Source organism: Dromiciops gliroides, chromosome 2 (genome assembly GCF_019393635.1).
Source record: "Dromiciops gliroides isolate mDroGli1 chromosome 2, mDroGli1.pri, whole genome shotgun sequence".
NCBI lineage: Eukaryota > Metazoa > Chordata > Mammalia > Microbiotheria > Microbiotheriidae > Dromiciops > Dromiciops gliroides.
In genome coordinates, this window is record NC_057862.1 from 360,430,296 (window position 1) to 360,450,138 (window position 19,843).

At 44.9% G+C, this 19,843-nt stretch overlaps 1 protein-coding gene across 2 annotated transcripts in view; it reads left to right on the forward strand.

Annotated features, from left to right (window-relative positions):
• The window catches only part of ACSS2 (acyl-CoA synthetase short chain family member 2), a 31,201-nt gene that overhangs the window by 2,807 nt on the left and 8,551 nt on the right, over nt 1-19,843 (forward strand). For both annotated transcript variants that reach the window (XM_043982339.1, XM_043982340.1), the window contains exons 2-5: nt 332-527; nt 18,082-18,173; nt 19,292-19,395; nt 19,513-19,585. In XM_043982339.1, the coding sequence (XP_043838274.1) occupies nt 332-527; nt 18,082-18,173; nt 19,292-19,395; nt 19,513-19,585 (465 nt within the window). The remainder of the gene's footprint in view (nt 1-331; nt 528-18,081; nt 18,174-19,291; nt 19,396-19,512; nt 19,586-19,843) is intronic.

Below are 19,843 nucleotides of genomic sequence, written 5' to 3' on the forward strand. Positions count from 1 at the left end.
TTTGTCATGATCCTCTTCGAGAATGACAATAAATGAAACTACAGGGTCCAGTCCCTATTCCCTTGAAGGGCAGGATCTGTGAATCAGTGGAGAAGGAGTTGTAGAAAGGAATAAGTAGGAGCTAAGAGGTAAAATTAAGGTCTGGTGTGTGTAGAGAATAGGGAGGAGACCCAGTGCCAGTAGCAGTTGGTGGAACTTTAGGGAGATAAGAGGGTAGGTGAGGTCAGACTGGAAGGGAGATGTTTGGATTCGGTCCCTAGGCAGTTGGAAGTGATCAAAAAAATAAGTATTTCTGGTAAGTTAGTAATAATCTGGCTTTCTTTTTCTATAGAGTTTTGGGGAGACATTGCTAAGGAATTTTACTGGAAGACTTCATGTTCTGGCCCCTTCCTTCAGTATAATTTTGATGTGACTAAAGGGAAGATCTTCATTGAATGGATGAAGGGAGCAACCACCAACATCTGCTACAACGTGCTAGATCGAAATGTTAATGAGAAGAAACTTGGAGACCGAGTGGCCTTTTACTGGTAAAAACATCCAGTTCCTGGTAAAAACATCCAGTTCCTAGTAATAGAATCCTAGGCAACATGAGCCAGAGTAAAGGCTAGGGTAGAAATTAGAAAAGGGCAACTCTGGCTTCTCTCTTATTCCTGCATAGTACATGGGGACCAGGATGTCTGTTCTTCCCTCCTGGAATCTGCTTCCATCCCCACCAGAGAGTCCCTAGCCCCAGTGCCCTTTGGTGTGGGCATTACACACTTGAATGTGGGTAGAACCTTGCTATTATATTCTGGGGGCTTTTCTGCCTCCTTCAGTAGTCACTCTAGGAAAGGGTGGAGGATAGGGTGAATTGGGAACCAACTTTGTGAGTAGCTTGGCCTTTGGGAGTATCGTTCCTGGTTACATTAGTCTTCTGTAGTATGGTCTGCTGGAAAGAGCTCTGGCAGGCAGTCAGGAAACCTGGGTTCTAGTGACTTTAGACCAGGCACTTTAAACTCTCTGAGCCCGAGTTTCCTTATTTTTTAAACGGGGATAATATCTTTTTGGCCTGCCCTAAGACTGTGAGTGATCTTTGTGAGAATCACAAAAGGCATAACACTAGATTTGGAGTCAAAGGACCTCATTTCAAATCCTGGCTCTGTCACTCATAGCTTTTGTGACTGTGAACAAGTCACTTCACCCCTCTGGGCCTCAATTCCTTAACTGTAAAATAAGAAGTCTGGATTAGATGACCTTTAAGGGTTTTTCCAGCTCTAAGTCTGTAGTCCTGTGAAATGATATTGTGGACATGAAAACACTTTGAAAAGTTATTAGTGAGGGGGCAGCTAGGTGGCACAGTGGATAAAGCACTGGCCCTGGATTCAGGAGGACCTAGTTCAAATCCGGCCTCAGACACTTGACACTAGCTGTGTGACCCTGGGAAAGTTACTTAACCCTCATTGCCTTGCAACACCCCCCCAAAAAAAAACATCAAAAAAAAAAAAACAAACGAAAAGTTATTAGTGCTATCTACGTATGATGGGCTATTATGGTTATATTTATTATTATTCTGATCTTGTCTCCAGCACCACTCGACTGTCTGCTCTCAGTCACTGTTCAGCTTCCAGCTTTGTTTCCTGTGGGTTTAGGCTACCTCCCGAGCATTTGGGGGACATCAAAGACCATTAAAGGCCATCCAGGAATGAATGTTTAACTGCTAGGACCCAGGAGACTCTACTTAGGAACTATTGTTGGGTACTTTATAGTATAATATTATTATTACTTGGCTGGAGCCCTGAAATCTTGTGTCCACCCTCCTGGGGTAGGTGCTATATGGAGACAGACTGAAAGAATGGAGGTTATTTATTTTACAGGTCAATAAAGGGATCCAGAAAGTGGGAAGACAGATGGGGAAGAGACCCCTATATGAGTTAGTCAGTCAATATCTTTTTTTTTTTTTTTGGTGAGGCAATTGGGGTTAAGTGACTTGCCCAGGGTCACACAGCTAGTAAGTGTTAAGCGTTTGAGGCTGGATTTGAACTCAGGTACTCCTGACTCCAGGGCCGGTGCTCTATCCACTGCACCACCTAACTGCCCCGAACAGTTAGATTCTTGATGAGGGTATAGTCTAGAGTGGTAGTAAGGATGGGAGAAGTGGGGGTGGGTTTGAGAGATTTTACAAAATAGATTTTATAGGGCTTTGACATCTGTACCTAGAACTTTGTTTTGAAAAGGTATTAGCTTCTTTGATCCCAGAACCTCACATATTCCCCACCAAAATTAGTCAATAACCCTAATCAGTAACTCTTCCCAGCTATTGGGCTTTAGAAGTAGGACAGTAGTGGGGGCAGCTGGGTGGCGCAGTGGATAGAACACTGGTCCTGGAGTCAGGAGGACCTGAGTTCAAATCTGGCCTCAGACACTTAATGCTTACTAGTTGTGTGACCCTGGGCAAGTCACTTAACCCCAATTGCCTCACCAAAAAAAAGAAAAAGAAGTAGGACAGTATGTGTGTTTGGTTGAAGTAGGTAGGAAGAGGAAGAGGCAGTGGGGACAGTTGGGAAGAGGAGAGTCTGAGGAGGGGTCTGTATTAGAGGAGTAGGGCTGGGTTTGGGGGCTATCACTGAACCTTTAGTGATTTCTGCATCACTGCCTCTCACTGTATGACCTTAGGATGTCTGGAGGCAAGCCCTAGCCAAAACCCCTACTTGCTATTTCTTTTGGGCCACCCCCCTGTCCTTGCTCTTGAGTCTCCTGCAGGCATGTCATTAGTCATGGAAATTTGGTATTGTAGCAGTATGGTGGCTGGGACTAAGCCCATTGAAAGGTCTCCCTTCTTCCCTAGTTGGACAAGGTCAGCTGAAATCACTTTTCTATCTTTGCCAGCTCTTGGACCAATTTCAAACCTTCCCTTTGAAACTAGAGATGTTGAGGAACTGATGACCTTGTGGGTAACCTTGAAGGCTCTGCTTTCTGCTTGCTCTGACCTTAAGCACCAGAGGGCTGAGTTCTTCCAGATGGCCTTGAGCTTTGGGTCTCAGAATGTGAGATTTAGGATCCTAGGTAGGGTGGGGTTGTTGGTGGTGAAACCCATAGAGAAGGGAGCAAGCTTTGGGCATGATAATAAAATCAGGTTCTACAAAGGGTTCTGCATATCTGGGGTATGTCTAAGTCCATGTAAATTGCTGTATGTGTTTGGATTGGGGAGAATGTAGATGTGCTCCTTGTGTCTATGTTCTTGGGCTGTGTGTGTCTGTGTGTAGAGGGTCAGAGAAAGAGAAAGGGGGGAGGAGGAGTGTCTATGTCTTGGCCCATATCCATGGCACCTCTAACCAAAGAATCACTAACCCTAAGGCCCCTGGGCCTTGACTCAAAGTGCATCCTTTTCCTGTGTTCCTTCTCCCAAGGTGCCAGTTTTCCTGAGGTGTCATGGCTTTTTATCATTCCTCTACTCTTGCTCTCAAAGGATGTGGTCCCAGATTTGAGAGAAAGGGAAGGGGTTTTCCTCTCTGTCCCAGCACCATTCTTCTTTTTCCTGCTCCTGCATTTAATGGATTTATCTTTGTCACCATTGTTCAGCCTGATTGCCTTTTGTAGGTACTGAGTTTCTCCCTTCATGCTCCTGAGGAGGCAAGACTGATTGGGGTTGGGTATGTTGTTGGATCGTTACATCCATGTCCTGTGGCCTTGCTGAGTGGCTTCCTCTTCTGGGTGTCATTAATTCCATAAACATTTGAGAATGATTAAGGTGATCTCTGGTGAGCCCCTTTTGTCTCTTTTTCTTTTCTTTTTTTCCTTTTTTTCAGGGCAATGAGGGTTAAGTGACTTGCCCAGGGTCACACAGCTTAGTTAAGTGTCAAGTGTCTGAGGCTGGATTTGAACTCAGGTCCTCCTGAATCCAAGGCCAGTGCTTTATCCACTGTGCCACCTAGCTGCCCCCGCCTTTTTTCTCTTTAGGCCTCTTTTTCTAGTGCTGCACAATGAGGGAATTGGACAAAATCCTTTCTAGCTCTGACATCCAATGGTTCTGTGACTATTTCTCAGTAGGAGGAAGGAAGTGGTTTTCAGGAGTTCTTTTGCAACCTTTAGAGAGCTTTGTGAAAGAGAAGAATCACATCTCCTTTTCCTGTCTCCCTTTGTACCAGGCTGGACTCACGTAGGCATTGCAGTTAATGGATAATGAAGATATAAAGAGGCAGCAGGCTTCATGGGGTGGTAGTCCTCTGGGGGTCACTTCAGGCCCCAGGTCTGAGCCTTAGCTCCAGAGGCTCCTTAATTTGATCTTATCCATCCTCTTAAAGGTGATCGGGCTACAGGAACCTGCTTCCCATTGATCACATGAACCAGAGATTGATTAACCAGATGCCAATGTATTAATTTACAATAGGAATATTCCTGGCTCCAGAAATGCTCTTACCTGTTTGTAGGGAGCTCCCCCTTTAGTGAGTAGGTCTACCTACTCAGGGAACCCAATTTGTCAGAAAGTTTCCTTGGTAAGCATAGAATCAGAGAAGAAGGAAACTGAGTGTTATTAAGGGATGTTTCTCGCAAGCTAGAATAGCTTGGTAAACTTTCTTTCTCTAGCCATAACGATATTTCTGACTAAAGAAGCTGGGTGTCACCTAGAACCAGAAGAACTTCTTCCCAGGGAAGTGTAGGTACTTTTTTCCTCTTAGGTACTCCAGAACCCATGTAGACCAATTTCATTTGCCATAACAACCTTAGCTTGTGATGGATAAATTATAATTAATTAGTTGACAGCTTTCTTTCTTTCTTTCTTCCTTTCTTTCTTCCTTTCTTTCTTCCTTTCTTTCTTTCTTTCTTTCTTTCTTTCTTTCTTTCTTTCTTTCTTTCTTTCTTTCTTTCTTTCTTTCTTTCTTTCTTTCTTTCTTTCTCTCTCTCTCTCTCTCTCTCTCTCGCTCTCTCGCTCTGTCTGTCTTTCTGTCTTTATTTATTTCTTTTTTAAGTGAGGTAATTGGGATTAAGTGACTTGCCCAGGGTCACACAGCTTGTAAGTGTTAAGTGTCTGAGGCCAGATTTGAACCCAGGTACTCCTGACTCCAGGGCTGGTGCTCTATCCACTGTGCCACCTAGCTGCCCTCTTTTTAAAAAAAAATAAACATTTTTATTTAAAGTTTTGAATTCCAAATTTTTTCTCTTTCCCTCCCTTTCCTTCCCCCTCCCTGAGGCGGTAAGCCATCAGATATGGGTTATACATGTGCGATTATGTAAAACATTACCGTATTAGTCATTTTACACAAAAAACTTGAACAAAAGAAAAAAATGAAAGAAAGTAAAAAATAGCATGCTTCAGTCTTTGTTCAATCAATATCAGTTCTTTCTTTGGAGGTGGATAGAATGTTTCATTAATAGTCCTTTGGGATTGTCTTGGATCATTGTATTGTTGAATGGTTAAGTCATTCACAGTTCTTCATCAAACAATATTGCTGTCTCTGTGCACAATGTTTTCTTGGTTCTGCTCACTTCACTATTCATCAGTTCATACAAGGCTTTCCAGGCCTTTCTGAAATTATCCTGCTTGTCACTTCTTATAGCACAATAATATTCCATGCCCACAGCTTGGTTAGCCATTTCCCAATTGATGGGCATTCCCTTGATTTCTAATTCTTAGCCACCACAAAAAGAGATAGTATAAATATTTTTGTACAAATGGGTCTTTTTCTCTTTTTTGGGGATGAATCAACAGCTTTCTTGACTGAAGTGAGGAGACACATATCTCAACTAGAATCCATTTACAAACCATCTCCTTACTGACTTCTTATCTATTCTGTGTTCTTCTTAGGGACCGTTTCATCAGGTGGTAGTTTCTGATTTGGTTTCCCAGTTCTGGGAGTAGCCCCTACCTGCATGCTTCCATTGTGTGACTGAATAGGCATTTGGGAAACATTTGGATGGATACCATGGGGGAAATGTCTCATTCTCCCCACTGAGGTTGGATTTTTCCTGAACCCCCCTCCAAGCACCCACCAAAGTGGCTCACTGAATACTAGCCATGGAGCTGGAAATCTCCCATCCGTTTACCACTTGTGGTTTGGGAGACATTGGGCACATGAGCCTCCTGCTGGAACTGGTACAATTGCCCTAGTACTTATCTTCTGGAGACCCCTATTCTAGAATGTTCGTATTGGAAGCATACCTCAAAGCTTATCTAATCCAACTCCTATATGGTACATGAGTCCTCTCTACAACAACCTTGGAGCTAGATTCTCCAGGTATTAAACCTCATTTTACAACCTCAGAGAAACTAAATGACTTGCAAAGCATCTCCTGCCTATTCAATATCAGAGCTAGGACTGGAGTCATTGCCTTCTTGACTCCAGAGTCAGCCCTCCAGCCACTGGGTGAGTGACCACCCATCTAGCTTCCCTGCTGGAAGATTTCCAGTGATGGGGAGAACACTATACCTCATAAGGCAGCTTGTCTTATTGGTGGAAGGCTATAGTTACTGGAAAAGCCACTTCTTTATATTAAGCTGAGATCTGCCTCTTTATAACTTAGCCCCAGAATTAGCACCTAATTCAGTCCTCTGCAGAACTCCTCTCTCCTACTTGACAATCCTTCAGTTATTTTTCCATTCATTCAACATGCATTTATTAAGTACTTACTGTGTGTAATGCATTGTGTTAGTTGGTGGGCAATTCAAAGGCAGAAGTGAAGTGGTCTTTGCCCTTGAGGAACTTTTATCTTCTGCTCGGTGGCTCCACTATATACACAGAGAAGTAAACACAAATTATTTACAGTGTAGTTTTGTTTTTGTTTTTTCAAGTGAGGCAATAGAGGTTAAGTGACTTGCCCAGGGTCACACAGCTAGTAAGTGTTAAGTGTCTGAGGCCGGATTTGAACTCAGGTACTCCTGATTCCAAGGCCAGTGCTCTATCCACTGTGCCATCTAGCTGTCCCACAGTGTAGTTTTTTAAGGGGAGGGGAGCACGAATAGAGACTCAGGAGAGCCAGTGCATAAAAATTAACACTTGAGCTGAGCCTTGAGGAGAACATCCCATGCCTGAGAGATGCCCTGTCTGAAGGTAGAGGCACGAGCAAGTTATAGGCTAGGTTGGTTAGAACATAGAATGGAGGGGCAGCTAGATGGCGCAGTGGATAGAGCACCGGCCCTGGAGTCAGGAGTACCTGAGTTCAAATCTGGCCTCAGACACTTAACACTTACTAGCTGTGTGACCCTGGGCAAGTCACTTAACCCTAACTGCCTCACTAAAAAAACAAAACAACAACAACAACAAAAAAAGAACATAGAATGGATAAGGAGGTATAATGTGAACAAACTTAAAAGGGTAGGCAAGAGCCAGATTGTGAAAGGCTATAAATGTCATACAGGAGATAGATAGTATTGGAACTTTTTGTTTTAATAAGGAGCCCCTAAGGCTTTCAGAGGAGAGGAATGATATGGTCATTCACCGTACCTTAAAAAATTCAGTTTGGAAGATGTGTGGAAGTTGGATGTGTGTGTGGGGGGAGTGGTGATTAGGAGACTATTCCAGGGGTCCAGGCAAAAGATGACTAGGGCTGGAACCTGAATGGCAATGCATGAGTGGAGAGAAGGACCAGAGATGTGGTGATAATAAAATGGCCAGATCTGACAACCCATTCAATTTGGGGGATGAGAGTGAAAAGTCAGGGATGATGCGTATGTTTCAACCCTGACTGATTGGCAGGCTCCTTCTGTAGGAAATGGACAAAGTTAGGAGAGGTGGATTTGGCAGAAAAGACAGTGAATCTGTTTTGGTACGTGGCGATATCTACAGACATCCAGGCAGAGATGTTCAGCAGGCAGTTGATAATGAAGACTACTCTATGGTTCTGTAGGTTTCCCATTCCCTTTGATTTTTCTTATTTTCCAGGTTAACAACCTCAGGTTCTTTAATAGATCTTGACATGACATGTTTTTTTGTTTTTTGTTTTTTTTTAAGTGAGGCAATTGGAGTTAAGTGACTTGCTCAGGGTCACGCAATTAGTAAGTGTCAAGTGTCTGAGGCTAGATTTGAACTCAGGTCCTCCTGAATCTAGGGCTAGTGCTCTATCCACTGTACCACCTAGCTGCCCTGACATGTTTTTTTCCATCCTCTTTTTCTGGTAGCCTTCCTATGTATGCCCCATAGTTTTGCAGTGTTCCTTCTAAGATGCTGTGTCCAGAACTGGACACAGGAATCCAAGATGTGACTTGGCAAGAGTGCTTGGACATGGGTCCTATGCAGCCGAAGATCATATTAGTTCTTTTAGAAGTCCCCTCGCTCTGTCCAGCCGCCAGCATGGACACACAGAGCTAGCTAGTGATACTGGAGAAGGCTGGGAAGGGCCTCTGATAAGGTATGTGTTATTCTCTCGATCTGAGGTATAGACAGGGAAGTGTGTAGAAAGGGCTCTGGACTTGTCAGAAGGCTGGGGTTCTGTGGAGTGACTCTGCCACTGTTTTGCTATGTGATCTTGGATAAGTTACTTAACGTCTATTTCCTCTGTAGAATGGAGATAAAAAAAACAAAAAAAAAACCCTGCCCTTACTGCCTCAAAAAGGCCTTGTGAGAATCATAAGAGATAAAGGAGGGGAAAATCTTGTACATGTGTGAAGTGATGGTGGTATTACATGCAGAGGATGGGAGAATCAGGGGTCAGGATGCATAGTCACAGAAGGCAGTAGACGATCAGGCTGTTGGGTGGGCTGCTAACCTCAAAAAGCCAAGTCTTTGGTCCTGGGGCTGTGAGGAAGCCCTTGCTGAAAGCTGAGTACTGGTGGGGAACAGTTGGATTGGCCAGGTGGAAGCTGGTTGTGAATATTACACAAAGGAGCCAAGTAGCTTTTGAACTATAGGCATGATAGACACACAACAGGGAAGACAGGATTTCTGAGCTAAAAGGGGCCCTACAAATCACCAGGCCGGACCTTATTTTTTCAGAGGAAGAAACTGAGTCCCTGAAAAGAGAAGTGACCTGCTAGAGATCAATCAACAAATTCATAGCAGAGCTAGAAAGAAAACCCATTTAGCCTAACTTCAATCCATCCAAGGTTTTTTCTGCTCTACCACAGGGCCACAATTAGGGTGGAGTTTTGACCTCCAGACCTGAGTTTAACTTGGGAAGGAGAGAGTTGGTGCTCCGGTGTTTTTTTCTTGCATCACAGCAGCTGAAGGGGGTGGGGTTGTTGCCCAGGTGCAGGGGCTCCCCTCTTCCCTTGTTCCAGCTGTCACCTGAGCATCGCCAGTCTCTGTGAAGGAAGAAATTGGATCCTTCTCAGAGCCTCAGGTTGCTGTTTTCAAAGTGTCCTTTTCACATAATGCTGCTGGGAGAGCCCGGAGAGATCATCTCATCTAACCCCCACAGTTTACAAATGAGGAAATAGAGTCTTAGAGAGGCTAAATGCCCCGCATAGGGGCACACACGAGGTTTGCTGGTTTCTGCCACTAAGTAGCTGTGGGACTTGTTTCAGTTCTGCCACTAAGACTTATGATCCTATGATTTGGAACGGAAAATCCCTCAGAGGTCATCTGATGTTGTCTCCATATATTGTGGATTTGTAAACTGAGGCCTAGAGAGGATAAGTGATGTGGCCAAAGTATTATAAGTAACAAGTAGCAGAGCCGGGTTGTGAGCCGAGGCCCTTTGAATCTGGTAATCTTTCTTTTGTACTATACATCTAACAATTGTGTGGCCTTTGGAAAGTCATTTCCTCTTTCTGTGCCTCAGGTTACCCATCTGCAAAAGGAGGATGTTGGGTAGATGGGATCATCTATCTCTAAAATCTTTTCAGTTGCAACATTCCTTGTCTCTATAGTAAGTCAGGTTTACACCCACAGAACAGATTTCATTGAGCAAGCAACCTTACACATTCTTTTTTGCCGGCTTCTTGATTAAGTCTGAATCTCTTTCCTGTCCTTCAGGATCCCTTCTCTAGCCATCCAGGACTCTTGTCAAGCTCCTGTAGAATTCTGTTCCCTGTCCATAATTATCCTCCCTTTATTTTCCTTCCTCTCTGTTCTCTGTTCTCTTCCCCTTTCCTCCAGCTTCAAACAGCTGGTGTTTGACCATGACTGTTAATGTATACAATATTCTGGTCTAGAAGACCCCCTTCCCTGCCTGCCCCCTGCCCCAGCTATGAGAGGAAATATGTCTATTTTCTATTTTGTCACCATTTACTTTTTTTTTTTTTGGTGAGGCAATTGGGGTTAAGTGACTTGCCCAGGGTCACACAGCTAGTAAGTGTCAAGGGTCTGAGGCCAAATTTGAACTCAGGTCCTTCTGAATCCAAGGCAGGTGCTCTATCCATTGCGCCATCTAGCTGCCCCTACTTTTTTTTTTTTTAAATTACAGAGCTCAGCTTCTTTTTAGTGGTCTTTTCATATACATTGTTAGTTGTGTAAATTGCCCTCTCGGTTCTGTTTATTTCACTCAGCATCCCTGAATCCCATTTTACAATAACATCCTTAAGGAGTTATCCAGATTCAATTTTTATTCCTCCAGTAATAAAAAATCCACTACCCCAGGAAGTACCTCATTATTGCAGTATCCTGATTATGCGGAAGTTGTTCCTTCTATTAAGCTGATATTTGCCTCATTATAACTCCAACCCACGTGTTCCTCCCTACGAAGCCACACAGAATAAGCCCGGTCATGCTTTACTGTGACACATAGTTGAGCACAGTGAGCATATTCCCTCTAAACCTTTTTATTTAAAGCTAAAAATCCCCAGGCCTTTAAACTATTCCTTGTAGGCCATTTGGAGGACAACTAGACTGTTGTCTATCAACCATTAACCATTCCTTGAAGAACATCCTTGTAGGATTTGAAGTTCTCTCCATTATTTTATTTGGGTCTTACATTACCCCCATGTCCATTTTACAGATGAGGAAACTTAGACTCTAAGGACATACATTATTTGTCACACAGAATTAGTAGCAGGCCCAGGACTAGACCTCAGATCTCTTGATTCCAAATGTCAGTCAAGCATTTATTAAGAATCACCATGAGGGGTAGTTAGGTGGCACAGTAGATAAAGTACCAGCCCTGGATTCAGGAGTATCTGAGTTCAAATCCAGCCTCAGACACTTGACACTTACTAGCTGTGTGACCCTGGGCAAGTCACTTAACCCCCATTGCCCCAAAACAACAACAACAACAACAACAACAACAACAACAACAACAACAAAGAATCACCATGAGTGGGCAGCTAGGTGGCACAGTGGATAAAGCACTGGCCCTGGATTCAGGAAGACCTGAGTTCAAATCTGGTCTCAAACACTTGACACTTACTAGCTGTGTGATCCTGGGCAAGTCACTTAACCCTTATTGCCCTACCAAAAAAAAATCACCATGAGCTCCAGGGATACAAAGGCAAAAAGACCATTCCTACCCTCAAGGAGCTCATAGTCTAATGAGGGAGACAACAAGCAAACAAATGTGTACAAACAAGCTCTATACAGGATACACTGGAAATAATTAACAGACATAATTAAGAGAGTTTGGCACAGACTTCCAGTAGAAGGTAGGATTTTAATTGGGACTTGAAGGAAGCCAGAGAATGTAGGAGATGGCAATGAGAAGGGAGGGCATTCCAGGAGAGGAGGCTGGCCAGAGAATGGCTGCCCAGCACTGAGAGATGGAATAGCTTGTCATATAACAGCCAAGAGGCCCGTGTCACTGGCTTGAAGAGTACTTGGCGGGGAGGGAAGGAAGTTAAGTTGTAATAAGACTGTAAAAGGGGGAGACTGGAAGGCCACGAAGAGCTTCGAATGCCAAATAGAGGCTTTTGTATTTGATCCTGGGGGTTACAGGGAGCCACTGGGGTTCATTGAGTATGAGGGTGACATAATTGGGCTGAATGGAAACTGGACTGGAGAGGAGACGCTTGAGGTGGGCAGCGCTCCCCCCCATCTCTACCCCCTCCCCATAGCAGACTGTTGCAGTAATCTAGGTGTGAGGTGATGAGGGTCTGCACTAGAGTGCTGCGAGTATCAGGAGAGAAGGGGGCATAAATGAAAGTGCAAAGGTGAAATCGGACAGGTTGCATATGGGGAGTCAGATAATGTAGAATCAAGGATGACACCTAAGTTGTGAGGCTGGGAGACTGGGAGGACAGTGTTGCCCTCTATAGTAATAAGAAAGTTAAAAGAGGAAAGGATTTGGGGGAAAGAGCATGAGTTCAGGTTTGGACATGTTGAGGTTTTGTTTTGTTTTTGTTTTTGTGGGTTTTTTTGTGGGGCATTGAGGGTTAAGTGACTTGCCTAGGGCCACACAGCTAGTAAGTGTCAAATGTCTGAGGCTGGATTTGAACTCAGGTCCTCCTGAATCCAGGGCCAGTGCTTTATCCACTGAGCCACCTAGCTGCCCTGGACATGTTGAGTTTAAGATTTGTATTGAATATCCATTTTAAGATGTCTAAAAGGTAGGTGGAGGTGAGATTGGACATCAGCAGAGAGGTTGGGACAGGAGGCAGTTTTGAGAATCTCATTAGCATAAAGAGGGTAATTAAATCCATGGGGGCTGATGAGAGCACCAAGGGAAGAAGTATAGAGGGAAAAGAGAAGGCCCAGGACAGAATCCTGTGGGTCACTTGTGGTAAAAGGGCATGGTCTGGATGAGGATGTAGTAAGACTGAGAAAGAGCAGTCAGAGAGGTAGGAGGAGAACCAGAAGAGAATAACGCCCTGAACATCTAAGAGAGAAGAGAGGATCAGGGAGGAGAGTGATCAGCAGCATCAAAGGCTGAAAGGAGAATGAGAATTGGAAAGACTCTTGAGTTTGGCAGCTAAGAGACCATGAGTAACTTTGGAGAAACCAGCTTTGGTGGAATGATGAGGCCGAAAGCTGGATTTTTAGGGGTTAAGAAGAGAGTGAGTAGAGAGGAAGTGGAGACACCTATTGTAGATGGGCTTTTCCGGGAGATCTGCTACAAAGGACAGAAGAGATATAGGATGATAGCAAGATGGAAGAATCAGGTGAGGGGTTTTTTTGGAGACTGAAAGTGATATTAGCATGTTTATAGGGAAGGAAGGAGTCAGTAAACAGAGAGAGAGTGAAGATAAGTGACCGTGGCGATGACGGAGGGGACGATCTGTTGGAGGAGACAGAATGGAATGGGATCACTTGTGCATGTCGAGGGGTTTGCCTTGACAAGAAGTGGGGATACCTCTTTCTCTGAGATATGTGTGAAGGAGGAGATAGTGGCAGAAAGCATCTGAGTGATAATAGGTGAAGAAAAGAAGAGGGAATATTTGGTGGATGGCTTCAATTTTTTCCTGTAAAATATGAGGTAAGATTCTCAGCTGCAAGAGTGGGAGGAGGGAGAGATATGGGCAGTTTGAAGATGGATAAAAAGGTTTGGAAGAGCCAACAGAGAGTGGCATAGTGAATTGGGGAGGGAGGTATAGTAGGATTGCCTAGCATCAGTGAGGACCCAGTTGAAGTTGTACACCGGTCAGAATAATTTCTTGATTTTCTCCATCTTCATTCAGCAATACTTGTGTAGGAATGAAAGCAACAGATGGTGGGAGTTATCCAAAACTGAGATTTGGCAGGGTGCAATTGATGATATGTTAAGGGGTCCAGGGATTCCAAAGAAGAGGAAAGTGTTGAGTTGAACTGGATAACTAAGGGTTCAAGTTAGGGAAAAGAGGAGAGAATGTGGGGCAGGTAGGTGGTACAGTGGATAAAGCACCAGTCCTGGATTCAGGAGTACCTGAGTTCAAATTTGGCCTCAGACACTTGACACTTCCTAGCTGTGTGACCTTGGGCAAGTCACTTAACCCTCATTGCCCTGCAAAAAAAAAAAAAAAAAAAGAGGAGAGAATGACTAGTGTAGGAGAGTACCTGGGAGAAAATGGAGGGGCCAAAGGATTGGAGATCATGCTGTAGATGAAGAGCCAGATTTGATATGAGGAGGCAGGGGGAGAGGTGGAAAGCCAATAGATTATAGTCTGATAAGGAGATCCTAGAATTCTTGGCAGTGATAGCAAGATCAAGGTTATGACCGTCTTTGTGTATGGCTGAGGTGGGCGTAGGAGGGGTAGGTCAACTTGCAAACAACTATGTACAAACAGGCTGTGGTGTTCTTTTCATTATGCCATGCTGTCTCTGGGGGCCAGGGAAGACAGGTACCTGAGCTCTTTTGGCAGAAGGCCTAGGGGTGGGCAGGAGAGCTCTGGGTCTAGGACTGAAATAGCCTGAGGAAGGGTAGGGTGGTGTTTGGGCAGGAATGAGAGGCCAGGGCAAAGCAGGAGAAGTACAGTGTGACACCAACTGGCCAAGACTGAGCTCCGTAGATGGGGTGGGCAGTGACTCTTCCTTCTCATCTTCTCTATGGTGCACTAGAGTCAATAAAGCTACAGTTATCTCCTGAGGTAGTTGTATAACATTCGAGATGGAAGTGATCCTAGACGCCATCTTGTGCAAGATCAAGGAGCTGGAAATCAGCAGAGCCAGCATTTGAATCCACATCCAGTGCTCTTTGCACTAGACTGTGCAACCCCTTTAATTGAAAGGGGAGAAACTAAGGTCACAGCTGGTAAAGGCAGAGCCAGGACTCTTTTAAAAAATGGTTTAATTTTTGATATTTCAGGGGGCAGCTAGGTGGCACAGTGGATAAAGCACCAGCCCTGGATTCAGGAGGACCTGAGTTCAAATGTGGCCTCAGACACTTGATACTTACTAGCTGTGTGACCCTGGGCAAGTCACTTAACCCCCATTGCCCTGCAAAAAAAAATTTTTTGATATTTTATACTTGGCAAATATCAATTAACATGAACATTTCCATACCCAAAGAACTGAAAAACAGGATTATATATAAAACTGCAGATCTGTTATGTGCCCAGCACTGTTTTTATTACCTCATGATACCTCCCCGTCCAAGTTCCTGTTTTCAGATGCCCATTCACAGAGCTGGATTAATAGACACCCCTAGGACTAGCTTCTTAGCTCCACCTACTTTCTCAGGTCTGTTTGTGATAACTCATGACTTAAGTGCCTTTCTCTGCTCCACACCATGTAACTTTCCACAATCCCATAGCATAATATGGCAAATGATTAAGCCTTCAGTTACACAGACCATTTCTACTGGCAATAAGAGGATTATTTTATGTGTGGGTCACCTGGACCCCTTTGTTTACTGGTTACAAGGGTCAGGGCCTTCACTTCCTCTTTTGAAAGAGGCTCTTTAGATGATGTATGAGGTAGGGGAGGAACCTCAGAGCATGCCCAGCTGCATCTTGCCGACTGACTGTTCTTCCCCTTTCCCCCAGAGCCAAACCCTAATCCAAATTCTGAGGGTAGGAGGCAGCAAGGATATTGCTATCCTTTAAAAAGAAACAATTATCTAAAGAGTATTATGAATCTTCCCTGATTGGGCTAGTTCACACTGCCAAGTCTGGGCTTTACTATGCTGTAGGGAGGAGATAGAAGGAGGAAACCTGTCTCTATGTAGTGCCTGCTTAGACACACAGAACTCACACAGGGTACAGTCAGAAAACAAGATCAGACAGAATAGAATTCGGTGCCAGAGTGTATAGTTCAGGCTCCCAGTTGCTGTGGGGACTCAGAAAGGGCAGTGATCATTCTGGGCTAATGGAATAGTGAGCGGAAGGTTTCATGTAAGAAATCAGATTTAAAGCTTGATCAAAACCCTTGGGGAATCATCTGGCCTAGGGCTAGTTTAGCTCTGCTGATGGAGGTTGAGCCTGTTTGGCTTAGATTCTAGGTTAAAGAGCAGAGGGCTTGGCATCTGGGCAGCTAGGTGTCTTAAGTGGACAGAGCATTGGGCCTGGATTGAGAAAGATGAAAGTTAAAAATTCAGCTTCAGACACTTATTTACTAGCAAATCACTTAAGCCTCTGTATGCTTCAGCCCTCATCTGTTAAATGAAGACAATGAAAGCACCTACTGTCCAGGGTTGTTGTGAAGATCAAATGAGATAGGATTTGTCAAAGAATGTAGTGGGTACTTAATAAATGCTTGTTTCTTTCCTTTCCTAGGCAAGGTTAGAAATCCATCTATTCCCTGGGCTGGGCCTTGGGACATATGGTTTGACCCCCTGCTTAGAAGAACAGTATTTATGGGGGGGAAAGCTGGCCTAGAGCCAGATTTTCTCACAGAAAGTGAATATTATGGGGTAACTATCAATAATTCAGGATAAGGACAGATTGGCATCCCACATGCTTTGTACATGCAAGTATGTGTGTGTATGCCTGTTTATCTGTGCACATTTGGGTAGATTTATGTAGAAGATATGTATATTTTGTACATGCTGGTAATGAAGAAAAAATATGAATGCTAATAACATACTCTGTGTTTAGGCACCAGTTTGCTAGAAATGATTTTATTTCATTTGTTGTTAATCTATATCCAAGTCATTCCTATCTTGGAGAGATGTCCAAACTGGTATAGTCCTCCATGTCTTCTGACATGGCTCTCTGTCCCAAGAAGATTTCAGGTAGCATTTGTAAGAATCTTGAACCAAAAGATGATGTTTTAACATTTCCTTTGGATTAACATTTCTTAATTGAGCAATCAAGTCACCATCTCATGTCTTCGAGACCATTTCTCTCACTCCTGGAGTTAAATAAAGGGACCTTCTTCCTTTCATTACTAACTTGCTCCTTTCTCAATGGAGGAGGGTGGGTGCTAGCCCTCAGTCACTTCCTATGGACAAATAAAGAGCAGACTGCCCTTAGATAGGTCAATAATCAAGTTATGTTAGGGCTAGGAAAGGCAATGATGTGACCAAGAAAAGTTCTTTTTTTAAAAAAGGTTTGGTACCATCTTAATCCATTTGCATAGAGGAAAATATTTCTTTTTTCTTTTTTTTTTTTAGTGAGGCAATTGGGGTTAAGTGACTTGCCCAGAGTCACACAGCTAGTAAGTGTTAAGTGTCTGAGGCCGGATTTGCACTCAGGTACTCTTGACTCCAGGGCTGGTGCTCTATCCACTGCGCCACCTAGCTGCCCCGAGGAAAATACTTCTTAATATTTCTGAAGAAGCCAAAAAAGGAATTTTTAAAATACACTTCCACTCTGGTCCTCATATACATGCTGGTTCACGGGGAGGGAGCATGCACATGTATGTGCATTCAGTTGAGCATGGCTATGTGGAATGCTAGGTGGGCCTTTACTTTTTTTTTTGGCCAGGCAATGAGGGTTAAGTGACTTGCCCAGGGTCACACAGCTAGTAAGTATCAAGTATCTGATGCCGGATTTGAACTCAGGTCCTCCTGAATCCAGGGCCAGTGCTTTATCCACTGTGCCATCTAGCTGCCCCCGGGGCCTTTACTTTTTTTGGGGGAGGGGGGGAGGCAATTGGGGTTAAGTGACTTGCCCAGGGTCACACAGCTAGTAAGTGTTAAGTGTCTGAGGCTGAATTTGAACTCAGGTCCTCCTGACTCCAGGGCCTGTGCTCTATCTACTGTGCCACCTAACTGCCCTGAGGCCTTTACTTTTTAAAGTACTCTAATTGACACTCTCCAGAGGCCTTCTCAAGGCTCTCAGCTACCAGGGGTCTGGCCCAGGAGATGGTTTTTCTACCCTGAACCCTCCAGGCCCTGGTTCATTGAGCTGAGCTCTCTGATTCCTAAGGAGCTTCCTCAGTGTTCCAGGTTTGGATTGAGGTGAGGAGCATGACTGACATGCTCAGCCCAGCAGTCTCTTAGCTTTTGAAGCCCTTGACCAGGTTAGGAAAGTCCCATCCTCATGGGCCCTGCATCCATCCCTCCTTTTGCACTCTGCTACCTCAGATACTTGTTGCACCTGACCCCATGTGAAAAAGCCCTAGGTTTGGAGGCCCCGAGTAGTTTTTAGCCAGCTTTCCCACTCACTCAGTCCCTCCTCTAAACAGGCGTGGGAGGGAAGAAGGGAGAGAGAGGGATAATCACCCTGTTTTACTGAGGCTCAGAGAGGGATAATGCCTTTCCCAAAGTCACACAGCAAGTGTAACCATCTGGAGCACAGGCGTGTGAGCAATAGCTGTGACAGAGAACTTAGAGGTCAGCTTGGCTGCCAGTGAGTTGAATACAGGGGCGTATCCTCGTCTGTGGTTTTCCTTGGGGATTTCCAAAGTGGTCTATTGATACAAATTCCTCTGGTGTCTCTCGCAGGGAAGGCAATGAGCCTGGGGAAGCCACCCAGATCACTTACCGAGAGCTCCTGACCCAGGTGTGTCGGTGTGCCAATGCCCTCCGGAAACTGGGTAAGTACTGATGGCTGAATAGGGCAAGGCTAGTCAGAAGGCATTCCTATATGCCCCCCGTGCTCCAGGCACTATGCTGAGCACTGGGCATGCCAGCAAAGGCAAGTGGAAAAAAGATAAGTGTCCTCTTGCAAGGAGTTCACGACCTAATGGGGGAGAGAGCATGCAAACAACTCTGTACAAACAAGGTATATAGAGGAATAACTGGAGGATCAGGAAAAGCAACTTGAAGAAAGTGGGACTTTAACTGAGACTTGGAAGAAGTCAGAAAATGGAGATGAGGAGAGAGAAAATTCCAGGAATGGAAGATAGCCAATGAAAATGCTAAGGTTCAATGTTAGGGTCAAAGATGTGGGGTAGGGATTGAGGTGTAAGAAGGGGCCAGGTTTATGAAGGGCTTTTATTTGATACTGGAGGTTGTAAGGATCCACAGGAATCTATTGAATGGGAGGGGACACGATTATATCTGCACTTGAGGAAGATGACATTTGGAAGCTGAGTGGAGGATGGATGGGAGTAGGGAGAGACTTGAGGCAGGGAGAACAACTAGCAGGCTGTTGCTGTAGTCCAGGGGAGGTGAGGTGGGCCTGGATCCAGTGTCAGAAGAGAGAAGGGCTTGACAACAGGTTGGATGTGGGGGTGGGGCGGTGAGGGAGAGTGAAAAGCTGAGCTCGACACGTAGGTTTTGAGCCTGGGACACTGGGAAGTCGGTGGTAATTCTCACAGTAATAGGGAAGTGAGGAAGAGGGAGGTTTGGGGCAAAGATAGTAAGTTTAGTTTGGATATGTTGAACTTAAGGTGTCTTCAGAACACCCAGCTAAAGATGTTCACTAGTCAGTTGGAGATGCAGGCCAGAGGTTAGGTCAGCAGAGAGGTTAAGGCTGGATAAGTTAGATGTGAGGTCTTTCATCAGCAAAGAGATCATGGAATCCAGGAGATTCGTTGATAGTACCAAGTAGATGGAGAGAGGAGGGCCTAAGATAGAGCTCATGGTGATGTCCATGGGCCAGGAGACTTGAGGAGGGCATAAGACTGGGAGAGAGTCAGCCAGAGGAGGGGACAAGTGGCTGGAGAGTGGGAAGATCAAGAAGCCCATAGGCCGTGTCTCCTGATTGCAGGCATTCGGAAGGGTGACCGCGTATCCATCTACATGCCCATGATTCTGGAGCTGGTGGTGGCCATGCTTGCCTGTGCTCGTCTTGGTGCATTGCATTCTATCGTGGTAGGGGTTTGAGGGGACAGAACGTATTGGGTGGGGAAATGACAGAAGCTCTGGGACCCCAGTGGAGCTCATTCCCGTACCCCAAGACTCCACCCTCAGTTTCCCCTTAACTCTCAGTTTGCAGGCTTCTCAGCGGATTCCCTGTGTGAGCGGATCTTGGATTCAAGCTGTAGCCTTCTTATTACAGCAGGTGACTGGCTCCTCCCAAGCGAGGCTAGGCTGGCTCTTCCAGGCAACCTTTCAGCTCCCAGGTTGGGGTAGGGGAGTGGGAATGGGGGGGAGGAAGAAGGCTGCACTGAATCTTGAAAGGGGGTGAAACCCCTCTTTGGGCTCTGATGGGAAAACCAGTAGCTGTTCAGGAGGGCCCCCTTCCAAGTACTTTCGTTTGTCACCTTTCCCTTCACTGGCACTGTCCCTGTCAGCTAAGTAAGGCCTTCTCTTGCCTCTG